The sequence below is a fragment of the Monodon monoceros genome, unplaced genomic scaffold, assembly GCF_005190385.1.
Source record: "Monodon monoceros isolate NGI ecotype Baffin Bay Population unplaced genomic scaffold, NGI_Narwhal_1 Super_Scaffold_7, whole genome shotgun sequence".
In the NCBI taxonomy this organism is placed as follows: Eukaryota; Metazoa; Chordata; class Mammalia; order Artiodactyla; family Monodontidae; genus Monodon; species Monodon monoceros.
Genome location: NW_021703784.1, coordinates 16,866,322 through 16,888,172, shown reverse-complemented (window position 1 = coordinate 16,888,172; position 21,851 = coordinate 16,866,322). Strand labels below are relative to the sequence as shown.

Below are 21,851 nucleotides of genomic sequence, written 5' to 3'. Positions count from 1 at the left end.
ACCCAGAGCTGCAGAGCCCATTTAAGTCTCTTCCTAGGTGGGCAGTGCTACAGATGGAAAATTGTGTAACAATAAATGTCCAGGGAAGTCAAGGAGTTCTGGGGGAGTCATTGTGTGCTCGGCGTACCCTGGGGCTCTGGGGAATCCAGGACGAGTGTGGGATGAGAACCCACTGTGCGAGGCACCAACAGCCTGCTGTGGTGACAAAACACGTGCTTGAAACCAGGGGAGGAAAATGTGTCAGCGTCTAACCAGGTGCTAGTTGGCGTGAGTCTGTTGAGGGGCTCCAGGCAGGGTTTGGGAAGCCCCAGGGAGGGGTCTAGAATGTTGACGATAACCTATAACTACCATCTGTGAGGCAGCATGGCGTGTACCTTCGTGGTCCCCACAGCCTGGTGGTAGGTGGGTATTTTAAGGATGAAGAGAGAGACTCAGAGTCTTGCCCATAGTCAAGACTTTGCCCATAGTCAACTTTTATTAAGTGAAGAAGTTGGTAGCTGAACCCGGCTCTACTGATAACAAAGCCCACGTTCTTTGAAACATTGGGCCGGGGAGCAAGGGCAGTTGTGCAAGTGAGGGGGTTCTCAGTAGGACGAAGTGGCCAAAGAGGCTGGGTGGGTGAGGTGCATGCTGACTTGGTAGAGACCCCAAAAGCCTCGCTGGGGTCCCTGAGTACGATGGGATGCTCAGGGTCGTGGAATGGCTGCAAGAAGTGTTCTGTGGTACTAACTTTGCTGTCCAGGGTTGTCCACGGGGAGGGGCCAGGGCCCAGCTGGAGCAGTGCACGCAGTAGCTCAGGCACTCAGGATCCTGGAGGCTCTGGGTTTCCACTGCTTCTCTCCAGGTCACTTCTCTTATACAGCGTCTTTGTGAGGATTGGAAAAAAGGCGCGCCTTCCTCCAAGCAGATGCAACTGGGCACCAAGTTCCCAAGTTTCACTAGCAGAAGCTGGGCTGGATCTCTGTTCCCCGTGCCCGCTTGATCTGTTACTGTGGTCAAGTGAACAATCTATATAACTTATCTGGGAGACTTGCTTCCCTCCCACTACACGTGCGTGCACGCGCGCGCACACACACACACACACACGCGCACGCGCACACGCACTCACACGTGGACCCGACACCCTCTCCTTGCCCAGGGAATTCACTTCCCCAGAGGAGACTGGAAACCTGTGTGACTTTAAGCACTTCGTCCCTCTTTTCCCGCGGCCTTTCTAACCGAATCTCTTCTAAGAGGGGCTGCTGGCTGGGCTGGGAGCTGCCATGAGAATAAATTCCACAAGGTCAGCGAGAAGCAGAGCAGAAAGCAGCGATGCTATATCTGACTTTAAGGCTGGAGTAACAGAGGAGATAGTGTGGAGAGGCACCGTCAAGGGCAGACAAGGCTTTCGAGGAGCCCCCTTCCCCATCAAACTGTAAACACAAAATACAATGCTCAAGACTTTATTAGAAAAAAAGAAAAGAAAAGAAAACGTTAGCAGCAGCTGAAGAGCGCGTGCCAGCAAGAGGGGAAAGAGAGCCACACTGAAACCAATACTGGCCAGGACGAGCATTATCCCATGTGGAACACCTCAAGCCTCTGCCTAGAAAATTTGATTGGATCTTCAGAAAAACCTATTAGTGTGTTGTCAGGACCTTCTGGTGATAACTGACCAGCTCTCTTCAATCGATGCTCTTCACTTGTGGAGCTCCTGATTTTTTAACAGCATAATTGTTTTTTTAATAACCGGCTGGCTCACCCACTCCAGCAAGCGGGGAGTCAAAGTCCGACTCCCAACTTAAAATATAGAGAAACGTGATGTTCTTAATTACACAGTTACTTTATGGAGCGCCAGGGACAGAGGAAGGTGGCGGGGGTGAGGCTTTCTTCGGCTAAGCCACGTTGTTAAGAAAAGTCACAGAAGTAATTACACAGGTCAAAATTATTTACTAAATGACATCCATTCTTCACAAAGGAGCCTTTATTTTTAGAGAAGAATGGCGAAAACGGGATGATTTCAGCATGGCAAGGGTACCATAAAGCGACAGCAGAATTAGTTGTCAATTATAACACCTTTTCAATGTTCAACTCAAGAGCTGACAACACATTTTTTTTGGGGTTTTAAATGCACTAACAACAGCAGTACTTTACCGTGCTTTGGACCTTAGATGTCAAAGTACTTCACAAACAAGTAACTGGAAACATTTTGGGGTGGAGGCTCTTTATAGCTGGAGAGCAGGGCCCACAGAGGAAGCGATTTGCCCAAGGTCACGGGCTGAATCAGAGGCACAGCTGGAAACAGTACTCATGAATACTGGTTCCTAGAGTGGGAGCTCAGCACCACCAGCCCACCCCCTCCCACACACACCAAAACAAACCCCCAAAGTCAGGAGATAACAGCAGGGCAGAGAGGTCACCTGCCCTCCAAAGCCCAACATGTCCGCGCTGACAATTTGCTCTACAGAATGGAAGCTGGGTGTGCAGGTCAGATGTCTTCACAGACCGCAGTTGCTGAAACCAGGAAAAGTAGTTGCTAGTGAGAACGTATAGGGTTCTATGCTTATTTGGGTCAGCCTGGCTTTCCATCCTGAGCTTCTGAGTATGCTCATCAGATTCTTCAAAGTGTCAGCCTTCCAGGAGGGCTTGATGGCTCACACCACAGTTGTGCTCAGCCCACCTGGCAGGTCTGGGCCTTTCTCTGGGTTGGTTCTCCCCAGAACCTGGTCTATGTACCCAGGGTTGGGGTGAGAGATTCAGAGAAGGACAGGAGAAAGAGCATGAGAAAGGGTGAAAGAGAGAGAGGAAAAGAAAAAAGAAACGAAGAGAGAGGAAAAGGAAAGCAAGGAAAAAGGAAAACAGAGAGAGGTGGGCTTGTTTTAAACCTTTGCGGGCCCCAGGACCTCTTTGTAAGGAAGCCGTGACCACAATGTATCAAATACATTACAATCCCACACTGAATACAATTTATTCCTGATTATTTACCAGTTCAGTTTGGTGGCAGTTTGCTGGTTGACAATGGTATGGTTTTGTAGATATTTAAACGTTTAATAATTTTGATTTTACACTTCCCTTCTCTGTCTTTTGGAGCTCATAATTCTTCTTTCCAGGCTCTTGAAATGTTTATAAGACCTAGGCACTATACATATTGACCTTAAAACAGCCCAGAGGGCTAGAAGAAGGGAGAGATGGGAAAGAAAGAATGTTGACTAGGACAGCAAGAAACAAAATCAAAACCACACTGAGACAAACATTTACAAAGCAGACAGAGGGAGTTCTCGAAACGATAGAATTGCTGGTTAGAAAGAAGAAAGAAAGCAGGCCTTACCAGGATATTTCCAGGAAAAAAGACGAACAGATGAAAGACCAATCCAACCACAGGTGAAGAAAAACTCTCTCTGATTATTCAATAATTTACTGAGCACAGGGCCAGATACTGTGCTTGGCTTCCAGCTCCAGATACAGAGCTGGATGAGACACAGTCTCTATTCTCAAGGAATTTACTGTTTTATTGAGGGAGACAGAAAGGTAAACAAGCAGTTCAGATATGAGATAAGGACGTGAATTGCAGTAAGCATGAGAGGTTGGGAAAGCACAGGGCAGTAACCTAAGGGAGGAGATGCTCCCGGAATGTTCCAAGGCACAGAGGTGTGACCAGTGATGAAATGGAACTTGAGGGGAAGTCAGGTAGGGGTCGGGGGGCAGGGGGTGTGAGTGGAGGCGGAGGGTCACAGGGTGGGACTGAAAGGCCAGACTAAATCGATAGCAGATTAGGAGCATTTGGATTTACAGTAAGTCCCGTATAGATGAACCAGTTACGTTCTGAGAGCGCATTTATAAGTCCAATTTGTTCGTAAGTCCAACAAAGTTAGCCAACTAACATAATCGTCTATATAGTACCGTACTGTAATAGGTTTATAGTACGTTTCACACAAATAATACATAAAAAACAAACACACACAAAAAATAAAGAAGACATTTTTAATCTTACAGCACAGCAGTACCAGCTACGTCACCGCTGCTTTTACACTTGCTTCCGGACATCCTGGGCTTGAAATAAAGATGCTGCCCTCTATACAGCACTGTACAGTAAAGTCCATAAAGGCACAACCACTTGTGGAGGATGCACACGCGTGACAATGTACGCCAGGCACGTGAACTAACTTACGTGATTGGACATGCAAAGGCACTTTCACATCTTTGAAAGGTCGCAACTTGAAGGTTCATACGTAGGGGACTTACTGTGTTCTTCAGTCTAAGGTTAACCAAGGATGGGTTCCGAGCAGGGGAGGGACCCCATTCACTCCAGTTAGGGCTGATGATGGAGCTAGGGGCCGAGGCACTGGGGAACCAGAGAAGAGGCCATTGCATTCCTGCCGTTGAAGGTAAAGGGCCTGGACCAGGCACGTGACATGGAAATGATGAGGCTGGGTCACCTTGGAGAAGTGTTTAGGGGGCAGCGGGCAGGGTTCAGGAACCAGATGGAAGTGGGAGATGAGGGCGAGGGAGGAATCAAGAACGACTCTCAGGTTTCTGGTTCAACTGAATGATGATGGTTATTCATTGAGAAAGGGGATATGAGAGAAGAAGAAGGTTTGGGGGACACTTTTCATTTCCCCAAAGCCTCGTGATCCTAAGGCAGGTGCTATGTCCCAACGGGGCCCTTGAAAAGCGGCCAGGAGAAACCAGCAAAACTCTTTAAGAGGTGGGGAGAGCAGGGATGTGGAGAGTCACTGGTAGACCATGTGTTTCTCTTTGGCCAAAACAGAAGCATGACCCAGAGACCAAACCCTAGAAATCTGTCCATTTGGCTTCAAGAAGAAAGGGGCTTGAAATCAGTAGGGACCGAGAGGGAACATGACAGGTGCCTCTAAGGCCATGTTGGACGCTGGACTGGGGCTCCAGTTGTGATTCATGGTTGAAGGGAGTTTATTGGAAGTTAGCTCATGAAAGCTCCGAGCTACACACAGAAATCTGTATTCTTCCTGGCTAGCAACAGAACCTACGTAACAGCTAGTGCTGGATTGAGACACAGACATCTATCAATCACACCAAATTCATTGGGTTAAACTCCATCACCCAGAGCTGACCCTTTCCTACTGGAGGAAGTAATGAGCTAGAAATAAGTACCATCTGAAGCCGAGTCTAAGGAAATCTGTGATCACGGACGTTTCAAGCCACAGCTTCAGTTTGGGCTTTCAAACAGATGGATACTCTGGCATGAAATTGCCAAGATTAAAAAGAGAACACTAGCTTAGTACACATGGCTGGGGAAGTGGCCGGGGCCATCCATGGAGCTGGGTTCCTAAATCCTGGCTCAGGACTTACTCAGCATTCATAGGAAGAAAACAGCCCCAGAGCAAAGCAACTACTTTTCTTTCCCGGTTTTTGATGTTGGCAAAGGGAAGACAAATGAAGGTTCTCTGGCTTGGGGACGGCGTGAATGAACCACACGCGTCCATAGATAAACCAGGAGCCCTCCAAACACGCTCATTTGTTCACACAAAAGCTAGGCTGGCAGCCCTCTCACCAAGCCATGTTCACAGTTGGATCCTTAATGCATTGTGAGCATTCAATCAAACCTTTAGTGGTGAAACTCTGGGAGCAGAAAGCCAGCTAAGCCCAAATGGTCCCTTGGCTTTTCCATCTTTTGTGGCTGCCTGGCTGTGCTCTTATGGGTTTTGTTGTCAACAAACTCCTGGCTTGCCTCTGAGCGCTCCAAATTACTGAAAATGACTACAGCTTAAGACTGGCAGGATGATTGTTAAAAACAACCCTGGCATTAATCATAGCTTAAGAGCTTTTGGAAAATGATTCTAATTCAGAAGGGGTGGCTTACAAAGGGCTTGTTGAAAGCAAAGCAGACATCAAATTCTGAAAGGCCAAAAACCTCCTTGGTACCCACACCTGGCTTCTTCCCAAAATTCAGCTGGCAGAAATGTGTGGTTGGTGGCGTAGCTTACCCCACAAGCTCACCCTGTCTGAGGCCACCTCGGGTCTTCCACGAGTCCCACAGCATCTCCCCCCCGGGTCCCACAGCATTTCTCCCCCAGCTCTGGGGCTCTTGAGATGGGAAAGAGTTCAGGGAGCGCCCACAGTTACAAGTTTACTGGCGGTCCTCGGAATAAGGAAGAGGTGGCTGGGCGCCTCGTATTCTGTCAACAGTCGGATGCCTTAGACTGGTGCTAAAATAAGCTGTGTGCATAGAGGCAGCTGCGTGGGCAAACACACGGTCAGCATTTGCAAGGAGCCAGGCAGGGCAACGAGCTAATACTTCTGCCTTTTGCCTGCCTGGAACAACAAAGGGGAGTGATTTTTGCCGTCAGCGTTCTCCTTATCACGGAATCATTGCACAGTTCAGTGTGATTAATGGTTTCCATTTAGGAGAAGCTGAGAATGAAACAATGGGGGAGTGGTAGCAACTTGGCTGGGGGTGTTTGTGGTTGCACCTTGGGCAGAAGGGTGAGGGAGATCTGGCTGGTGGTGGCCTCTGGCACGACTGGGGAGGCACTCTGGGGCGAAGAAACACATGGCTTTTGACATGCATTTGCAGGAACAGTCTGAAAGCTGCAACCTTGTGATGCACCGCTTGCTGTTTCCTCCTTGCAGCCTTCCAAACACTTGTGTCCGAGAAGCTACTCCCTCTTGACCTGCCAAGGGGAGGGTGTTTCCTTCCCAGAGGTTCCTGACTAAGGGCTGGGTCTGGGAGGCAGCATGGTGATGGGGCTGGCTGGCTGAAACTCAGAGGAACTACCTACACCACTTCTTGGCATTCCTGATGGCCACGTGGGGATGCCACACAGGGAAGGACCCCACCTTTGTGCTAGTACGGTAGCGGTGACCTTCAACATGGCCACCTCTGTCTCTGGAGCCCGGCTGGCGGACCTAGTCTCAGCTCTCAGTGGCTGGCTGTCCCGGGAGTTCTTCTTCTCCTCTCTGCAGCATCCCTTCCTTTCCACTTCTGTAGGCGCTGCTTCTGGTCAGATCTCACGGCTGCTGGAGGTGCGTGGTGAGACAGAGGCCGCTGTAGCCAGAGACTTGTGGGTGCTGATAGAAACCAACCGGGAAAACACAGAGGATTCAAGAGGGCCTGATTTTTTTTTTTTTAAGCAATAGCCTCTGTTACTGAAGCCAGAGAGGGAGAAAAGTGGTGATCTTGGCTGTGTCTAGCGTTACTCAAAACCCTTCTTGATGCATTGGTGTCTCTGCAAGGAAATCTATTAGTTTCCATAAACTGTCTTAAGCATCTCCCGGGCTACATTTCTGGCTGTGTTAAGAATCAAGCCATCAGGAACAGCTGTAAATGTTATACACTTTCAGCAGCAGCAATGGGCTTTGGCAGCGAAGTAGGAGCAAAAAAACCCAAGTAGGACATTTCGGTTGACAGTAATGGCATTTTCCCTTCGTTGTCCAAACGATAAAAGATTCATGCTCCTAATTGCAACACTATAGCTGCCCCCATCACTTTATTCAGGGAGAGGAGGTTAGAGAAAACAGGCCTAGAGAGAGGGAGAGAAAGAGAGAGAGAGAGAGAGAGAGAGAGAGAGAGAGAGGGAGAGATGGATAGTAATTTCGTCACTAGCTAACAGACACTGATTAGTACCGAAGGCTCCCTTCCATAGCGATACTTTTTAATCAGGGCTGCTGTGTCTGGGCAAACAGCTTTTGTGGATTAGCTAGACTCGAGCCTGCCAACATCTGTTGCAAGTTTAAATGATGAAATACACAACCACAGAGAAAACAAACCAAAAAGAGTAATAAAGTCACACATTTCAATATTCGGTAACCATTAAGGGATTTAAATATTCGCTTGCCATTAAAGGCTTGCAATATGCTCTTCCAACACCAGCTCTGGAAGACTGAAATATCAATCACGGATCAATTTCCCCCTAGGTAAACACTAATGCAGGATAAACAGTATTAGAAGATGCAATCGTAACATTGCTGACTTTAGGATGGACTTCCTGCTGGTAACAGCAAGTTTAAGCCTGGTGATTAATTAACCTGAGAAGATAGCACTTACGGAAGATTTAAGGTGATCATGTCTGAAATATGATTGTGAGCCGTGCACGTTTGGAGGGCAGCTGGAGTCCTGTGTCGGTTTGACCCTCAGTGGTAGTCTTCATTTTCCCCAGAATCACCACCCACAGCTCAACACTTCCAAGGATTAGGAGGGAGTAAAGTGGGAGTTGAGGGTGGGTGTGCGTGTGCGTGAAGAGAAAAAACAGTAGACTTTAAGTCCCGTTCTTTGCTAGAATTAATTCTGTATTTAAATATGGAAGATCCGAGTTGCATTTCCTGCACTGACCACCAGGGGCAGTAGACATGTTATGTTCGCTTTGGGAGGAAAAATTAAAAACACAAAAAACAAACCAGATAACATCTCCTGTGTACAGAAGAGCCTGGAAGCTGAGGATTAGAAGACTTGAAAACAGAAGATTCTGGCTTTCAAGTCTCAGTTTTGGGGTGCTGACATTATCCTTGTGCCTAACACCCTCTTGCTGGCACGTGTAACGATGTGGTGTGGGGATGACATGTGGCTCTTACGGAGGCACACTTCACAATTTTGAGATGAACACAAGGCAAGGAATATGGTTTGAATGTGTGCAACATGCCATACCTCATTCTGAAGGCCCCTCACAATGTATGTGGGCAATGGTGAGGCTTTGCTTAGCCATTAGCAAAAATGTCATTCTCTGTAGGGAAGAACAGATATTCTGTCCCAGCGGGTCCTTGAGAACGATGGGACTACTAGCAATAAACTCAGGGCTGGCTGGCTAACTTGTTCAAGGCCAACCAGAAGGCTACCTATATTGAGGATGGACTTCTAAATGTCAGGGTTGAAATACAGAATTGGTGACCTGTTCAGACTAAGTATAAAGTGAGATTCGGGCAAACAGATGCTTGGGCTGTCTCCCTGTAATGATCTACTACTTGCTACGTGCCTACTATGTGCCTACGACTGACTTCAGTGTATTGCCCACAGAGTCTTTTGGATGACGGCCAAGAGTCCCCTCCCCTTCTCCTGCACAGTGTGTCAGGACATCCAAGTACTTCATTCGGGAAATATTTCCAAACCATACATGTGCAGCTGTGGATACAAATTTCACTCTGAAGGAATTTGGCAGCCAGCTCTTCATGACTAAGGGCCATGTACTTGGCATCCTGGCAAAAAGGTGTGAGTATAAAAAGGGTCTTGGGCATAATTTTATAATGAAACAAAATGTCTTCACTTAAGCAGGGTCCTTCCACCTGTAGCATGGTGACTGCCTGGTTGCTTTAAAGCTCTGGATGACAGAATCAAAGGAACATTTCTCTGTGGACTAAGCCCACAGCAGTACAAGGATTACGTTGCCAGTAGATGGAGGACAGTGAAAGATTGCGCCAATTACCATCCGTATGGCACCTCGGGGTTCCAGTTGATGTATTTGGAGAAGGCAAGCAGGCCAAAACATTCATGAAAACCCTCTGGAGGAAATGAGGACCATTTGCACTCGCACACCGAAGGAAGGACTGGGCAACTTATCAAGCTCCTGCTGACGGGGACTGCTTCTGGAAACTTCCCCTTGCATACCCTGTGGGACCCAAGTGGCAAAAGTGCAGCAAGCCGCCACCTCACATCTGCCTCCGTTCACTGAACACCCTGGGTCCCCCTTCTCTGCAGGTCGCAGCTGAATCTGGAGCCTCACGCTACAGACAAGGGGAGAGGGCTGGGGACACTAAACATACCACGTGCTACGTGGCCTGGAATAACTACCCTAGTGAGTGGTGAGGACAAAGGGGTCCTTAAACACGCTAAGGCAAGCTCCACAAGGGCACGAGGTGTCCACAGGAACCCAGATGGCTCCCTTCACTTGAGTCGTGACCACTTCTTGGTAGCCTTGGGTAACCTCTGTCTCTTTAACCACCATTCGCCTCTAGCCTGTATTATGATTCACATGTAACATGTTTACTCTGCATCTGGCATATTATTGACTCAGCACTTACTGCCAATCTCACTTCCCTCTCCTAACACGGTGACCCCTCCCTTACAGAGCAGGAGACCAAGGCCGGGCAGGTTGGGGAACTCGCCCGAGGTTTCACAGCTAACAAGCGGTGGAGTGGAGATCGGAAGCCAGGCTGTCTCTTAGCACGTACTCTTGATCTCTAGCCTCTATCACCTATAGGTCTTTTTACAGAGCTATGATGAATCAGGGCTCCCCACTGCTCCCTGCCCTGGGGCAGAGGCTGGGAGAGGCCCCTGAAATCTTGACTCCTGTCTGGACTTTGAGAACAGCTGGAAGACTGATCCCACGCTCCACACCTCTCCTGATTTTGCTTTCTTCTTCCCACGCGAATCAGCGGGCTGGCTGGACTTACTGCCGTCTATACCTCCGACTCACTTCGCTCTCCACTAGCCATCCTTTAAGGTCTAGCTGGAATCCCAGCTCCTCCAGGAAGCTGTCTTGACTCTCCAGGCTTCACTGATTTCCGTTCTCCAAGAAATTCCCATGGCACTCTCTGGGCCCCTTAACCATATTTGGGGTGCCCCCCACAGCTGGGGACCATTTCATGTGTTTATGTGGGTGTAACCAATGCCCTGGTTGGTCTCCAGAGACGATCTTACACTTCCCTGTGTTTCTCGCGATGCTGAACATACAGCAGGCGCCCAGTAACTGCATGTCCAATTAGCAGATTTTTACAGAGACAGGCGAGAGACCAGGCCAGGATGGAAGGGCTGAAATGAAGTAGGCAGCCTTTGGTTTTTCTGGAGCTTACCTTTTCTCCCACCGCTGAACCTTCCCCACCACCTGCCCGAGAGAGAAAAGGGGAACTCAGCCACAGCTGGGTGAATGGTGGGAAAGGGCCATTCGGGGCGGCTCACGTGTGATCTGAGCTTTTGAAAGATCAGTCACCATGAAGTGCAGTCATTGCTCGCCTTGGCCTGCAAGGCAAGGGGGACGGTGACAGACTGAATCCTGCTGTACACCCGGCCTGGAAGCCCCAGCAGCCTAAACAGTAAGTGAGAGCAATCTTCCGTTGGCGGCCAGGCTCGTCCTCTGCAGATCACGTCTTTTTGTTAAAGGAGAGAGAACTTGAAATGAAGAAGGATGAATTGTGAAGACACGAAATCCCAAAGGAAGAGACAAGTGGAGCAGGCAACACAGGGGAGTGGGTGTGGGGTGCTGGGTGGAAACAGGGGAGTGAGGGCGGGAGACGCATCCACGGGAGGGGCCGTCCTGGGCCGGCCCGCACTGCAGCCTGCGCACCTGCACAGATGGCTGAGTCCGCGATGCCAGAGCACCTGGCCCACCTGTCCGCTGAGAGGGGAGGAGAGATCAAGGACAGGAAGGATGAGCAGAGGAGGAGAGAAGGCGGTCCCGAGAAGCCCAGCCGGCAGCACCTCCTAGCATCTACTGCCCCTGCTCCTGGCCCTGCGCGAGGTGCTAAGGAGGAAGCCGGACCAGGGGCCCATCTTCTCCCAGGCCGAGACGTCCGTAAGAAGTCCATGATGAGAAAAAAGGATCACTTTGTAACATTAATTTTTTTATTAAGAAGACAGATATTTTATAGTACTTCTTTTTTTTTCTTTTTTTTTGTAAAAATGGTATACATGAACCAATACAAAATGGGAATGGAACATATGGATATGGAGTTTCATACACCGTAACATCGTTCATGTACACCTCAAAACCAGAACTGCCTAAAGGGAAAAGTCAGACGTTGGTGTGACTAAAGAACAAGCTTATTTGGCATCAATTATACATCCTTCATTATTTTATATTCCTTTAAAAAACACAAAAAACAAGTTTGTTCTTTCTTCACTCTAAAAAAAGTGATCAACCTGTACAAAGTAATACTCAACAATACATTTCAAACAGTGCACTGTATACTTAAGAAAAAAATACATAAACCAATATACAACTAAAATCCATAATTTCCTGTTTTTGCTTTGTTTTATTATTATTATTATCTTTTTTCCAATGCATGGGGCCTACACTTCGCAATCTACCTGAGACGGAAAACACCAATCAAAACACATGAACCTGAGACATGTCAACATTGTAAAAGCCATAGAGTCACGTCAGGAGCACCGCACTACTGTACACTTTTCAAAACGGAAAGACGGGAGGTCCCCAAGATGTGATGCCAATTCAGTGAGCAATGGTAGGGTTTTGTGGGGGGGTTTGTTTTTTTGTTTTTTTTTTTCCTAAAAAGAACAACTGAGAAAAAGCCTTTCAATGACATGCTAAATGGTTCTCACCCTTCGATACGATTATACTATGGTCGGAATGGGTGCTAAGGGCTCGGAATAGAGCTGCACGTTATGAAATTCACTGAAAAAGGGATGTTTGTTGTGGCTTTTTGTCTTGGTTAAGTGCCTAGGGATAGGAGAGGGGAAAACAAAATGCTGCTCAATATGGATTTTCTTTTACATACCAGTCCGTTCCCAAAAGGCCCCCATGTTGCAATGGTTCTATCAAAGGTTAAAATAAAGACAAGAAAAATAAACACGCTTTCAAACAACAAAGAGTTGACACTTTTTTTCCCCTTAAATAAATCAGCGTTAAGTTTTCCACATAATGTAACAATAGTAAAAATGCATCTTGCAAAATCCAAAATTACTCACTGAAAATGTTATATAATATATATTTATATATATATAGATCTATCTGTTTTTTGATGCCATCTTTCCATAGGGACTGTATTCTGGAGTCTGGAGCCTTACCAAAACATACGGTAAGAGTTTAGTTTTCGTCCTTCAGGACTACTTCTAGATTTCCTAGACATTTCAGTGAAAATCCCCACATTTCTTTAAAAAAAGGTAAATGGTAACTTGACTCCTCTACCTCTTCCCAAGGCTCCCCCTCTAAGATATGTTCAAGGTAACTTATTTTAGTAGCTATGCACTATGGCTGCCATCATGCGAGGATCAGTAATTTTTTGGCAGACGGTTCTTAAGGCTGAGGAAAGAGGCCAAGGCTAGTGTATGAAAGGTAAAAAGATAAAAACACTCACATTTGAGTTTTGATTAAGTAACTGAAAAACCCCCACATGCTGTTTTTCCACCTCTGCTCTGACCTTTCGAGAACTGAGATGGACAGCAGACCAGTCTGAGAACAATACTGGCCCTTCTTTTGTATCTCCTGCCTTTGTCAAGCCAAATCTGAAGGAATGAAAGTTTCACACGGATTCGAGTTGGAAATCCCAGCATGACAAATATCTGTAATATACAGTACATGCAGGCCACATCCTACTGCCTTCCTAACTAAGCACAAAGCAAAAAACAAAACGAAACAAAAATAAAACAAAATAAACCCTGTCCCATTCAGTCACTCGCACACGAGACGGACTTGCTTTTTCCTACAAATTAGTGAGAAGTAAGGCCGATTGGGAAAGGTGGATGGAATCATTTGGAACAGAAATAACCAGAGCAGAACTATCTTTCCCCCCTCCCTACTTCCCCTTCTGTGGCAACTCAAATTTGCCCACTTATATAAATGGAACAGACCTCACCTGTCACGTCTGTTTAGGGCACTGAAAGAGGAGGAGCCCTTTCCGCCCCAAACTTTTCTGGACAGCGTGGGGTATCTATACTGAGCCGTCTACAGATACAGAATTAAAGACAGATTCAATCTCATTGTGACACACCTCACTTGCAGATAACCCTGTACAGTAATGTAGTTCCACAGCAAACAGAACAGTTTCTGAATCACAGTCTAAGTTTTCTAGTCTTCACTGCTCTAAGTATTTGAAACATGGGCAGCAGCAAAGAGTTCTCATTGTTTGTTCACCCAAATCTTTACGACAACAGAGAAGAAATGCATTATGGATACACTAAATTCTGAACTATGAAATCTAAACTGTGCTGGTTCTCCTTTTATGAAACTGAATTTTGAACAGAAAGCAGTTACTTCAAAAAATAAACAAAGGAAAGGAAAAACAATAAGAAAATAAGGGGGGGGGGAGAAGATTCTAAGGAATCCCAGCAGGCAAATTCCAAAATGGGAGATTTTGGAAAAAAAAAAAAAATCCAAAGTTTTTTGGGAAAAATAAATGCGCACAAAGGAGGGAGGAGGAAAAAAAAAAAAAAAGGAACACAACCAAGAAACGAAAAACAAGGCACAGAATTTTCTGCAATCTATCCAAACTAAATCCAAGTATCCAAGTTTGACTTGGTAGGAAGAAATAAAAATTGAAAAAACAAACAAACAAAAAAAGAGGTGTCAAACAGCAGAGTGTAATTTTCAAAGAACATTTCTTTCTTTCTTTCTTCTTTTTTTTTTACACAGCAAATCCCAAGCCTTCCCAGTCTCACACCTTTCCACCCATTCGTAAAAAACCACACGAATTTCTCGCAAATTCCAATATCACTGTCTCTTTATCATCTAAATAGGGCCAGTTGGACACCTCATTGAAACAAAAAGGCTGATCTAGATGAAGTACTCTTTCTTTTCTTCGGAGTTGTTCTGTCCTCCTTCTGCATTGATTATAGCTGTGTCTGCGTCTGCTGCGTCATCGGCTCCTTTGGCTTCATGAGTGAAGTATGTACCTGAAAGATGAAGGGGTAAAGCACCGTGACTGTCTGATGGCCTCTGTGTAAAGTGGTACAGAGATGGCAACCTGCTTTACGGCCATCATCAGCCGAGGTGGTGTGCAGGCGGCAGAGGGGAAAAAACAATTGGAAGAAGAGAGCGAGGTGGGTGAGACAAATGGGAATCCGGGGGTTCCAAAGGCACCACTCCAACTGAACCGCTGCGATATAATTCAGCAAATGAGACATTAGAGCCGTGATTATGACCAGAGGATGTCAGCAGAAGAAGACGTGAGTGGGAGCTAAAAATGCAGAAAGCTGGAGAGCTGCTGACAGTAAACGCCCAGGACCAATGGCCAGATATGTGCACGGACATGGTTAAAGACCAAAGCAAGGAAGAGCAATTAGCCAATAAATGAATTAGGGCCCTGCTGACGTTCTATTGTCATCTCACATCATTTATCTGAACCCTCGTCTCCTGTCTTCAGGAAGCACTGTTGCCTGTCCGTAAGTGAAAATGTGCTTCAACTTGCACAAGGAGGTTTGGTTTTCTTCTGCCTTCCATCACAGAGTGGGGCTCCAGATCAAGAAATAATCTGATATTGTAACAGCTGGAATCAAGGCGTGGGATCTGCCTTAAGGAACAAGTGATTCTCGCTCCTGATGTCACTCTAGCCTGGACCCAGATTCATGGATTTGCTAATTGGCATAGCCACTTTATAATGACAATAGACAGAACGTTAACGGAGTTGGTGACACTCTTTATCAGCAAGTCCCAATGGTTTACACGGAGAAAGACAAGGGTTGCACCTCAGTATGAAATACAGGTAGAGCTTCCACTGCCCATCATAACCAAATCACCCTCCTCCCATTAGGTATTGTATTCTCCAAGATTCTTAAGTAAGAAAGGCCGATCTATTTGTTGTATTTTCAAGTTTTCAAAGTGACAAGTCTGAGAAGGCAGGCGGTCAGATGGTTCCCCCACGTCCCTTTCCGCTATAGAGTATGCCCTCTTCCCCGGGTCCCCTCAGCTGCTGTGCAGGCTTTGGCCCTGCTCTCTGGCCAAACAGACTGCCTCCTGGGCGTGGGCAGAGGGTATACAGAGTGCTGGGCCTGTGCAGCACTCACTGAAGGACCCCCAGTACCGAGGGCCCCAAACCATTTTACGCTCGAGACGGGCACTTCGGATTCTAAAGGTGATTGTCAAACACCTCGGACCTCTGTTGCTGTGCTCAGGGGACCCTCCCCAAGCCCGAGTTCTACAATCAAGCAGACTGCCAGTGCCTGGAGTTTATACTATAGGAAAGGCTCGGGAGCCCACTGCACAGCACTTGAGAAAAATACCCAAGAAAGACAAGGGCCGACAAACAAAGGGAAGGATAAATTATGGAGGGGAGAGAAGAGGCTCAGAGCAGCATGGGGCAGAGAGGAGGAGCCTTCCCGAAGATGATTGCCCATCCAGACGGCACAGCTGATAAGTGACATGATTAATGGCAATTTAAATCAATTGCACTCATAATTTTAAAAATACATATTTATGTGGCTTTTAAGGCACATCAAACCAAGAAAGCATCCTAGCTGCTGTGACCAGCTTACCCAGAGTTGGGGGTCGGGGAGCAGGGCTAGTCTACCTGCATCCCGCAAAGCAAAAGGTTATGCAGCTGCTTTTTCCGTTTATCATTTAGGGGTTTGATAAACCACACCTCACACGCCAGCCCCTCCGAATTTTTACTCTATCCCCTAACACACCTATAAAGCCGTTCATTTAGAGAAAAACCCAAATCAAGGAGTGCTACTCATCACCTCGAGTCCTAGTCAGCCACTGCTAAGATTTCTATTTTCTTCTCTCCCAGTTTCAGGAATCAAAGAGGCTGTGTGGCCACAGAAACCAAACTGCCTATCAAGGACAACCTTGCAAAGTCCCCCAAAGGCAGGCGCCGTGGTGATACGAGGCCTCCTGGCTGCCCAAGCGCCTGGCTTACCTTTATGTCTGGCAAAATAGCGCCCCAGGATGATGAGCAAACACAGCATGGCAAACACCACCACGGCCACGACGCCGCCAATCACGGCGTGATCCACTGCCCTGATCGCGCCTTCTTCACCTGCTCGAGAATCTGTTGAAATCAGAAGAGGAATAGGGATGTAGAGGGTATTGTGAGACACCAGTAGCCCTGGCGACACTGCCTCCAGGGTCAGCGGTCACCTTCTTTCTTAATGGAAGAGTCAGAGAGAACAGTCAAAATGGATCAAGTTCCACCGAGGGGACCTGCTCAGTGCTGCATTGATCTGTGCTCCCCTCAAGGCATTTCATTCTAAGCGGCATCGGATGCTAACGCATGTAAACAAGCTTAGGGAGCAGGGAGAAAAGAAATAGAGTCTGTCCAGTCCTGACCTGGTCTTGGCATTCCCTCTCTCTGTAACCAGCTGCAGGTCCTATTCAGGAGGCCGACCTAACTACTTAAGGGCGCTCAGAATGGCACCTTCAGGCCATAACGGGAGCTGTGGAGGGCTGGCTGGAGCACCTTTCTAGAGATGCCCAGGGACTTATTCCCTGCCAGGCATTTGCATGGGAAAAGTAAGGAGCTCAAAAGCCCCAGCTGCCTAGAGATAAAACAAGGATTAGGGGACTAGAGGCAAGTGACATACCTGCTACATTTGGGATGTATGAGGGAGTAAGCCTCAGTCTAAAAACCTATTTCAAAAAAGACAGCAAGGAATAATTGTCCGTTGCCACAGATGGTTTTTCTTTTATTTATTTAACACTTCACGATGCAATTAATTTTCCTTTATAAGCAACACTCCCTCGGGATGTCTTCTTTCGACTGGGGAACGACATGTTTGGCTGGGGAACAACTCCAAAGTGAACCCCGAATGAGCTATGGCCATGCAGAATGGATGTATGGCAGTGTAAACAATTTTAATTTAGGAATGTGTCTACATCACCCCTTGCTGAAATCCTAATGGCACCCGAGATTTATAATGTAGTAAAAAACAATTATTCTCCCGTTGATTAATACATTAACATTTTGGAGTGGAAGCTAAACCATTGTCTTTTTTTTTTTATTGAGTCAAGTATGACACCTCCATTAAAATGATTTACTAGCGGCACCTTACAGTTTAAGCAAAGCAGCAACAGAAACGGTAAAAAACTTTTAACTTTACATGATTTGTGAAGTCATATGTGAAGGATTTACCATTTAAATCTTTCAGTACAGGAAGCGCACGGCCTATAAATCTGTCCCCGTAGCAGTTGCTGGACGCCTAAGAGAAATGCATTTCACCAGGAAGACGGAGAGTGCAAATTCGAGTCAATTTTTAAGAAAGATTTATCTCTGTCTCTCTCCAAAGAACAGAGCAAATCTCTGAAGCCTCCACCTCTAATAATATTTGAAGTTTATCGATCAAGTGTACAGATCCGTGACAGCTAAAGGTAATGGTGCTCTTTTGAGCCGAAACCTGATACAACGCTCTCAGCAGGAGGGCATGATTTACACTTTCTATCGATACTTCCAATTCTGCTCTGAGATTAAGTACTGAAGGATGTGGGGAAATAACTCGTGACTGAGGGTTCCATGAAAAGTGCTTTAATTAGGAGTTTAAATTAAAAAATGAAGTATTTAAAGTATTTCATTAAGTTACCTTTGAAAGGACGACAAAAAAAAAAAAAAATCCCCAATCCAAACCCAAACAGAAGTGCCAAATCAGAGGCAGCAGCAGGTCGCCCAGGACAACAGGGTGAAGGGAGTTTAATTGGAGAATGGAGATGGGCTGGAGGCGGAGTGCACTGCAGCCAATTAGCCCACTCCGTGATGTGTGGCCCCTCCAGCCACATGTCTAACAAGCTCCACTTGAAATGTGGCAGAGTGGAATCTCCCTCCGCAGCCCACCGTGCTGCCTACTGCAGAGGCAACAGCCTCTGTGTCTTGAAAGTCATTTCAACGAGGCAGAACTCTGCTACGGAAACGTTTTTTTTTTTTTTTTCTTTTAAGACAACAGAGCTTGTTGAAGGGGAGCGTGCCCTGGAGGGTGCCCCTGCACACGGGGTATCTGCTGGAGGATGGTGCTTTACACGCTGGAGACTCTCACCCCAACTGCACACGTTCAAAATTGCTCAGTGGGAGACCAAAGTCATGGAAAAGCCAGAAAGTTGTGCTTTCCTTAGGGAGCTGTCAAAATAGGGGATCTTGTGGGAATGAGAATTAGCTCATCTCCAATGGCCATGAGCTTCAGACCTATTGAGAGAGATAAGGAGGCTCTTTCAACTAAGGCTCTTTCAACTAACTCCCTGTGTCTTAGAATTGGGTGATGCCAGCTACTGAGCAGCGGGGAAAGTTAGGTACAAGAGGCGAGAGGTGAAGAGAGGTCCCGTCCCAGGCAGATGGAGGGGAGGGAAGCTGCCTCAGCACAGGCTTAACCCACTGGGGAAGCACTCCCCTGTCCTCTGTTACAGGACTGACTTCTCCATGCCTAGGCACAGGAACATTCTAGAAGCCTAGGAAAAGAGAGCCAGGGAGAGAGCAGGGGCGAGGGAGGGAGACAGGGAGGAGAGATGAGGAAGGAGGGGGAAGCTCTGTGATAAAGAAGAACCAACCAACCAACCTCACAGGATACGTATCTGTGGGATTAATTTTTCCAGCCAAAACCATTCTTTTGACCTTTGCTCCCCATGAACTCAGAGCTGAAGAGGCTCAGTGCGGCTCTTTCCTCCCTGCCCTGTGCCCACATTAAATACCTGGGTTCTAGTTATCTTCCCTACCCTCAAGGACATACATATTTTACAGATACTTATTTATAGGGGTAATCTCTCCTGCTATCTTCTGATACTCACTTTGATCAGAAAGTTTACTACCACCAGTTAATCCCCGAGACATCTTCCCTGCCTTCAGTTACTGCAGACGGACCCAGAAGGTAAGTGATGCTGAATTTACAGGGCACAGTGTGGGTTGCAGCTCTGCCCCGCCTCTTCCCACCCCTGGCCCGCCCCGGGGTTTACTGCAGCGGGCACTGATGCAGTCCTGGCCATCCTCCAGCGCCTGGCATGGCCTGGCATCCGCTATGAAGAGTGGCACTGTTGCCAGACTCGTCTCACTCCTTTTTGTGTGTCCACGTGTGGGTTGGGTGGGGAGTTTTTACAGTGCCGTCGATTGGTCCAAGGTGGTGAGGGGTATAGTTGGAGGCTGGTTACCTACCCCTAGATGCTGTGGACTGGTGCCTGGCTCACTGCACAAAGCAGTAACACAAGATTCTACACAGAGAGGCACCGGGCTAAGGGAGTAGGATGCAAACTGGAACCCAGGGTAGTATGAGCCACCAACAGGAGCGCGGCTCTGACAAAGTCCATCGGCTCTGTGGCCTTTCCTGTTCTGCTCACAGAGCAAAAGCTCTGGCCAGTTCCGTGAGCGATTACCTCGAAGACAAAACCCTGGGAAAGTCTATGACTTTCACCATCATCCACAGATCCTTCTCCTCTTGGGGTGCAGGCCCTTTCCCTCAGGTCCCATGAACTTGACGGGGGACATCCTCTCCAGATTTCGGGCTGCTTTTCTGAATCAGGCAGAGAAGGACACCGACAGATTCTACAGCTGTCCTCAGCTTCTACACTGAAAAATAAACGCTAGCAACATGCCTGATCCTCAGGCAAGTAGACAGCTCTTTGGCTTAGAGGGAGTGTTTTCCTGTCTCTAAGAGACATGATTGCTCCTCTCAGTAACGGGTGTAACGGTGTTCGTCCTGCTGGGACTTAGCTTTTCCCCGTCACCGCAAAGAGGAAAGCCACATTTTGACTTGGTGTACATTTATGGCACAAAGGTTATTCCAGCCTTGAAGAACCAAGCAAGTTTGGGTGACACATTCCGACTGGACTGTGGAATGCCATCCCGGATCACTTCACACGGGATTTCAAGTAACTGAGGCGTTGTCCTTCCATGAGCCTGATTTTCAGGGGCACTTTGTAGATGCTGGGAAGTGTCAACTCAGAGTTGGGGCACAATACTTCCTGCCTGCACTGTCCCGTGCTGCAGCCCCGTCTACGGCTCTAAGTGTAACGCGAGACTCTTTAAGGACAGCTCAGTCATGAACTGTTTAGTATTCGTGAGTTAGCTCTTCTTTGGGCAAAAAGCTGGAACAACTTGGCTCCAGGTGAGGGTTTACGGAGCTGCTTGCAGAATGCTAAGTTGGCTACTACTGCTTGGGTCACAGCTTCAACCACATGGGGTTCCCATTAGCATCTTAGAAACCGCCAGGACAAAAAAATTCAAAGACTCTCCCAAGAGTGATGCCCCAATCTGCTCAGTTTTCTTTACTTTGGGCCAGGTGGCCTGGCTTGATCCTTTCCTCGTGGGCAATATGCAAGGGGGAGTTCTAAAGACGCTCGCTCCTTAGGGCCTGACAAGAAAAGTGACGGCTAGTGGAACTTCAGCCTCCTTCCCCTCCCTGCAGGGGCTTCCTTTTCTCTACTTGTTCTTACTCCTCAAATGACTGAGTGCCGGGGCTCCGGCAGTCACGCTGCCTAACACGTCCCGGTTGCTATGGCTACTTTACCACCTGGCACGGGATGCCTGACATAAACTGCCATGTGAATGCCTTAATCATGGATCTGCGGAAAGCCTGGGAGGCTCTGTTGCCCGAGGCAGAGATCCGTGGATAGCTAGGGAATGGCCAGGATGTCCTAGACAAGCTCCTGGCAGACAGCGATGTGGGCAGAGGGGCTGGTGAGCAGACTGCCCACTGCAGCTGCAGCCGGCCTACCTTCAGCCCAGGCGGACACTCAGATTGCCGCCTCGGAGGAGCTGAAGTGTGATACAGTAACACGGTTCAAGCACATGGCGGAGGGCGGGAGGACCACCCTGCCTTGGCTTTCCTTCACCTTTCAACCCGCCCTTGGCCTGGGCTGGAAAGCACGCTTAAAAACTTGTGAAGAGCCAGACACTCCCCTTAAATGCACATACTATTTTTCAACAAAGGTTATAAACTACCTGGGGTCTCATCTTCAAAATTAATACCTAAAACATAGGGGAGGTTCTAAGGAGATGGGTCTTCCTACCTCTATTTATTGGACAATTCATATGCTCAACCTTCTGTAATTTCTCTATCGATGAATAGCTGGGAAAAAAGTGAAACTGTTGACTCTTCACAGCAGTTCTGTCACTTGCTTTAATTCTAGCCTTTTTCCTGGGCTGCGGTCTGGCTAGACAAGTCAGTTTAATTAGAAACTTCGAGAAGCGGTGTTGATGGTGGAATCGCTGCCCCCTGCTTCCTAGGGCTGTAGGGATTAGTCTATTGCATAGGAAGCTTAATGACTATGATGTCATTTGTTACTTCTTACTAGAAAGAAAGAAAAAGCCTGACAGTGGATTTTCCA

The 21,851-nt window shown here is 47.4% G+C and overlaps 1 protein-coding gene across 8 annotated transcripts in view; it reads right to left on the bottom strand.

Annotated features, from left to right (window-relative positions):
- Nucleotides 1-11,444: 11,444 nt before the first annotated feature.
- Nucleotides 11,445-21,851, bottom strand: part of CADM1 (cell adhesion molecule 1) — a 334,754-nt gene continuing 324,347 nt past the window's right edge. For 4 of the 8 annotated variants that reach the window (XM_029208165.1, XM_029208166.1, XM_029208167.1 and 1 more), the window contains 2 exons: nucleotides 16,474-16,605; nucleotides 11,445-14,509 (listed from right to left, as the gene is read on the bottom strand). In XM_029208165.1, coding sequence (XP_029063998.1) covers nucleotides 14,391-14,509; nucleotides 16,474-16,605 — 251 coding nt within the window. In that variant the 3' untranslated portion in view covers nucleotides 11,445-14,390. The remainder of the gene's footprint in view (nucleotides 14,510-16,473; nucleotides 16,606-21,851) is intronic. The other 4 variants (XM_029208168.1, XM_029208169.1, XM_029208171.1 and 1 more) reach the window with 1 other exon arrangement.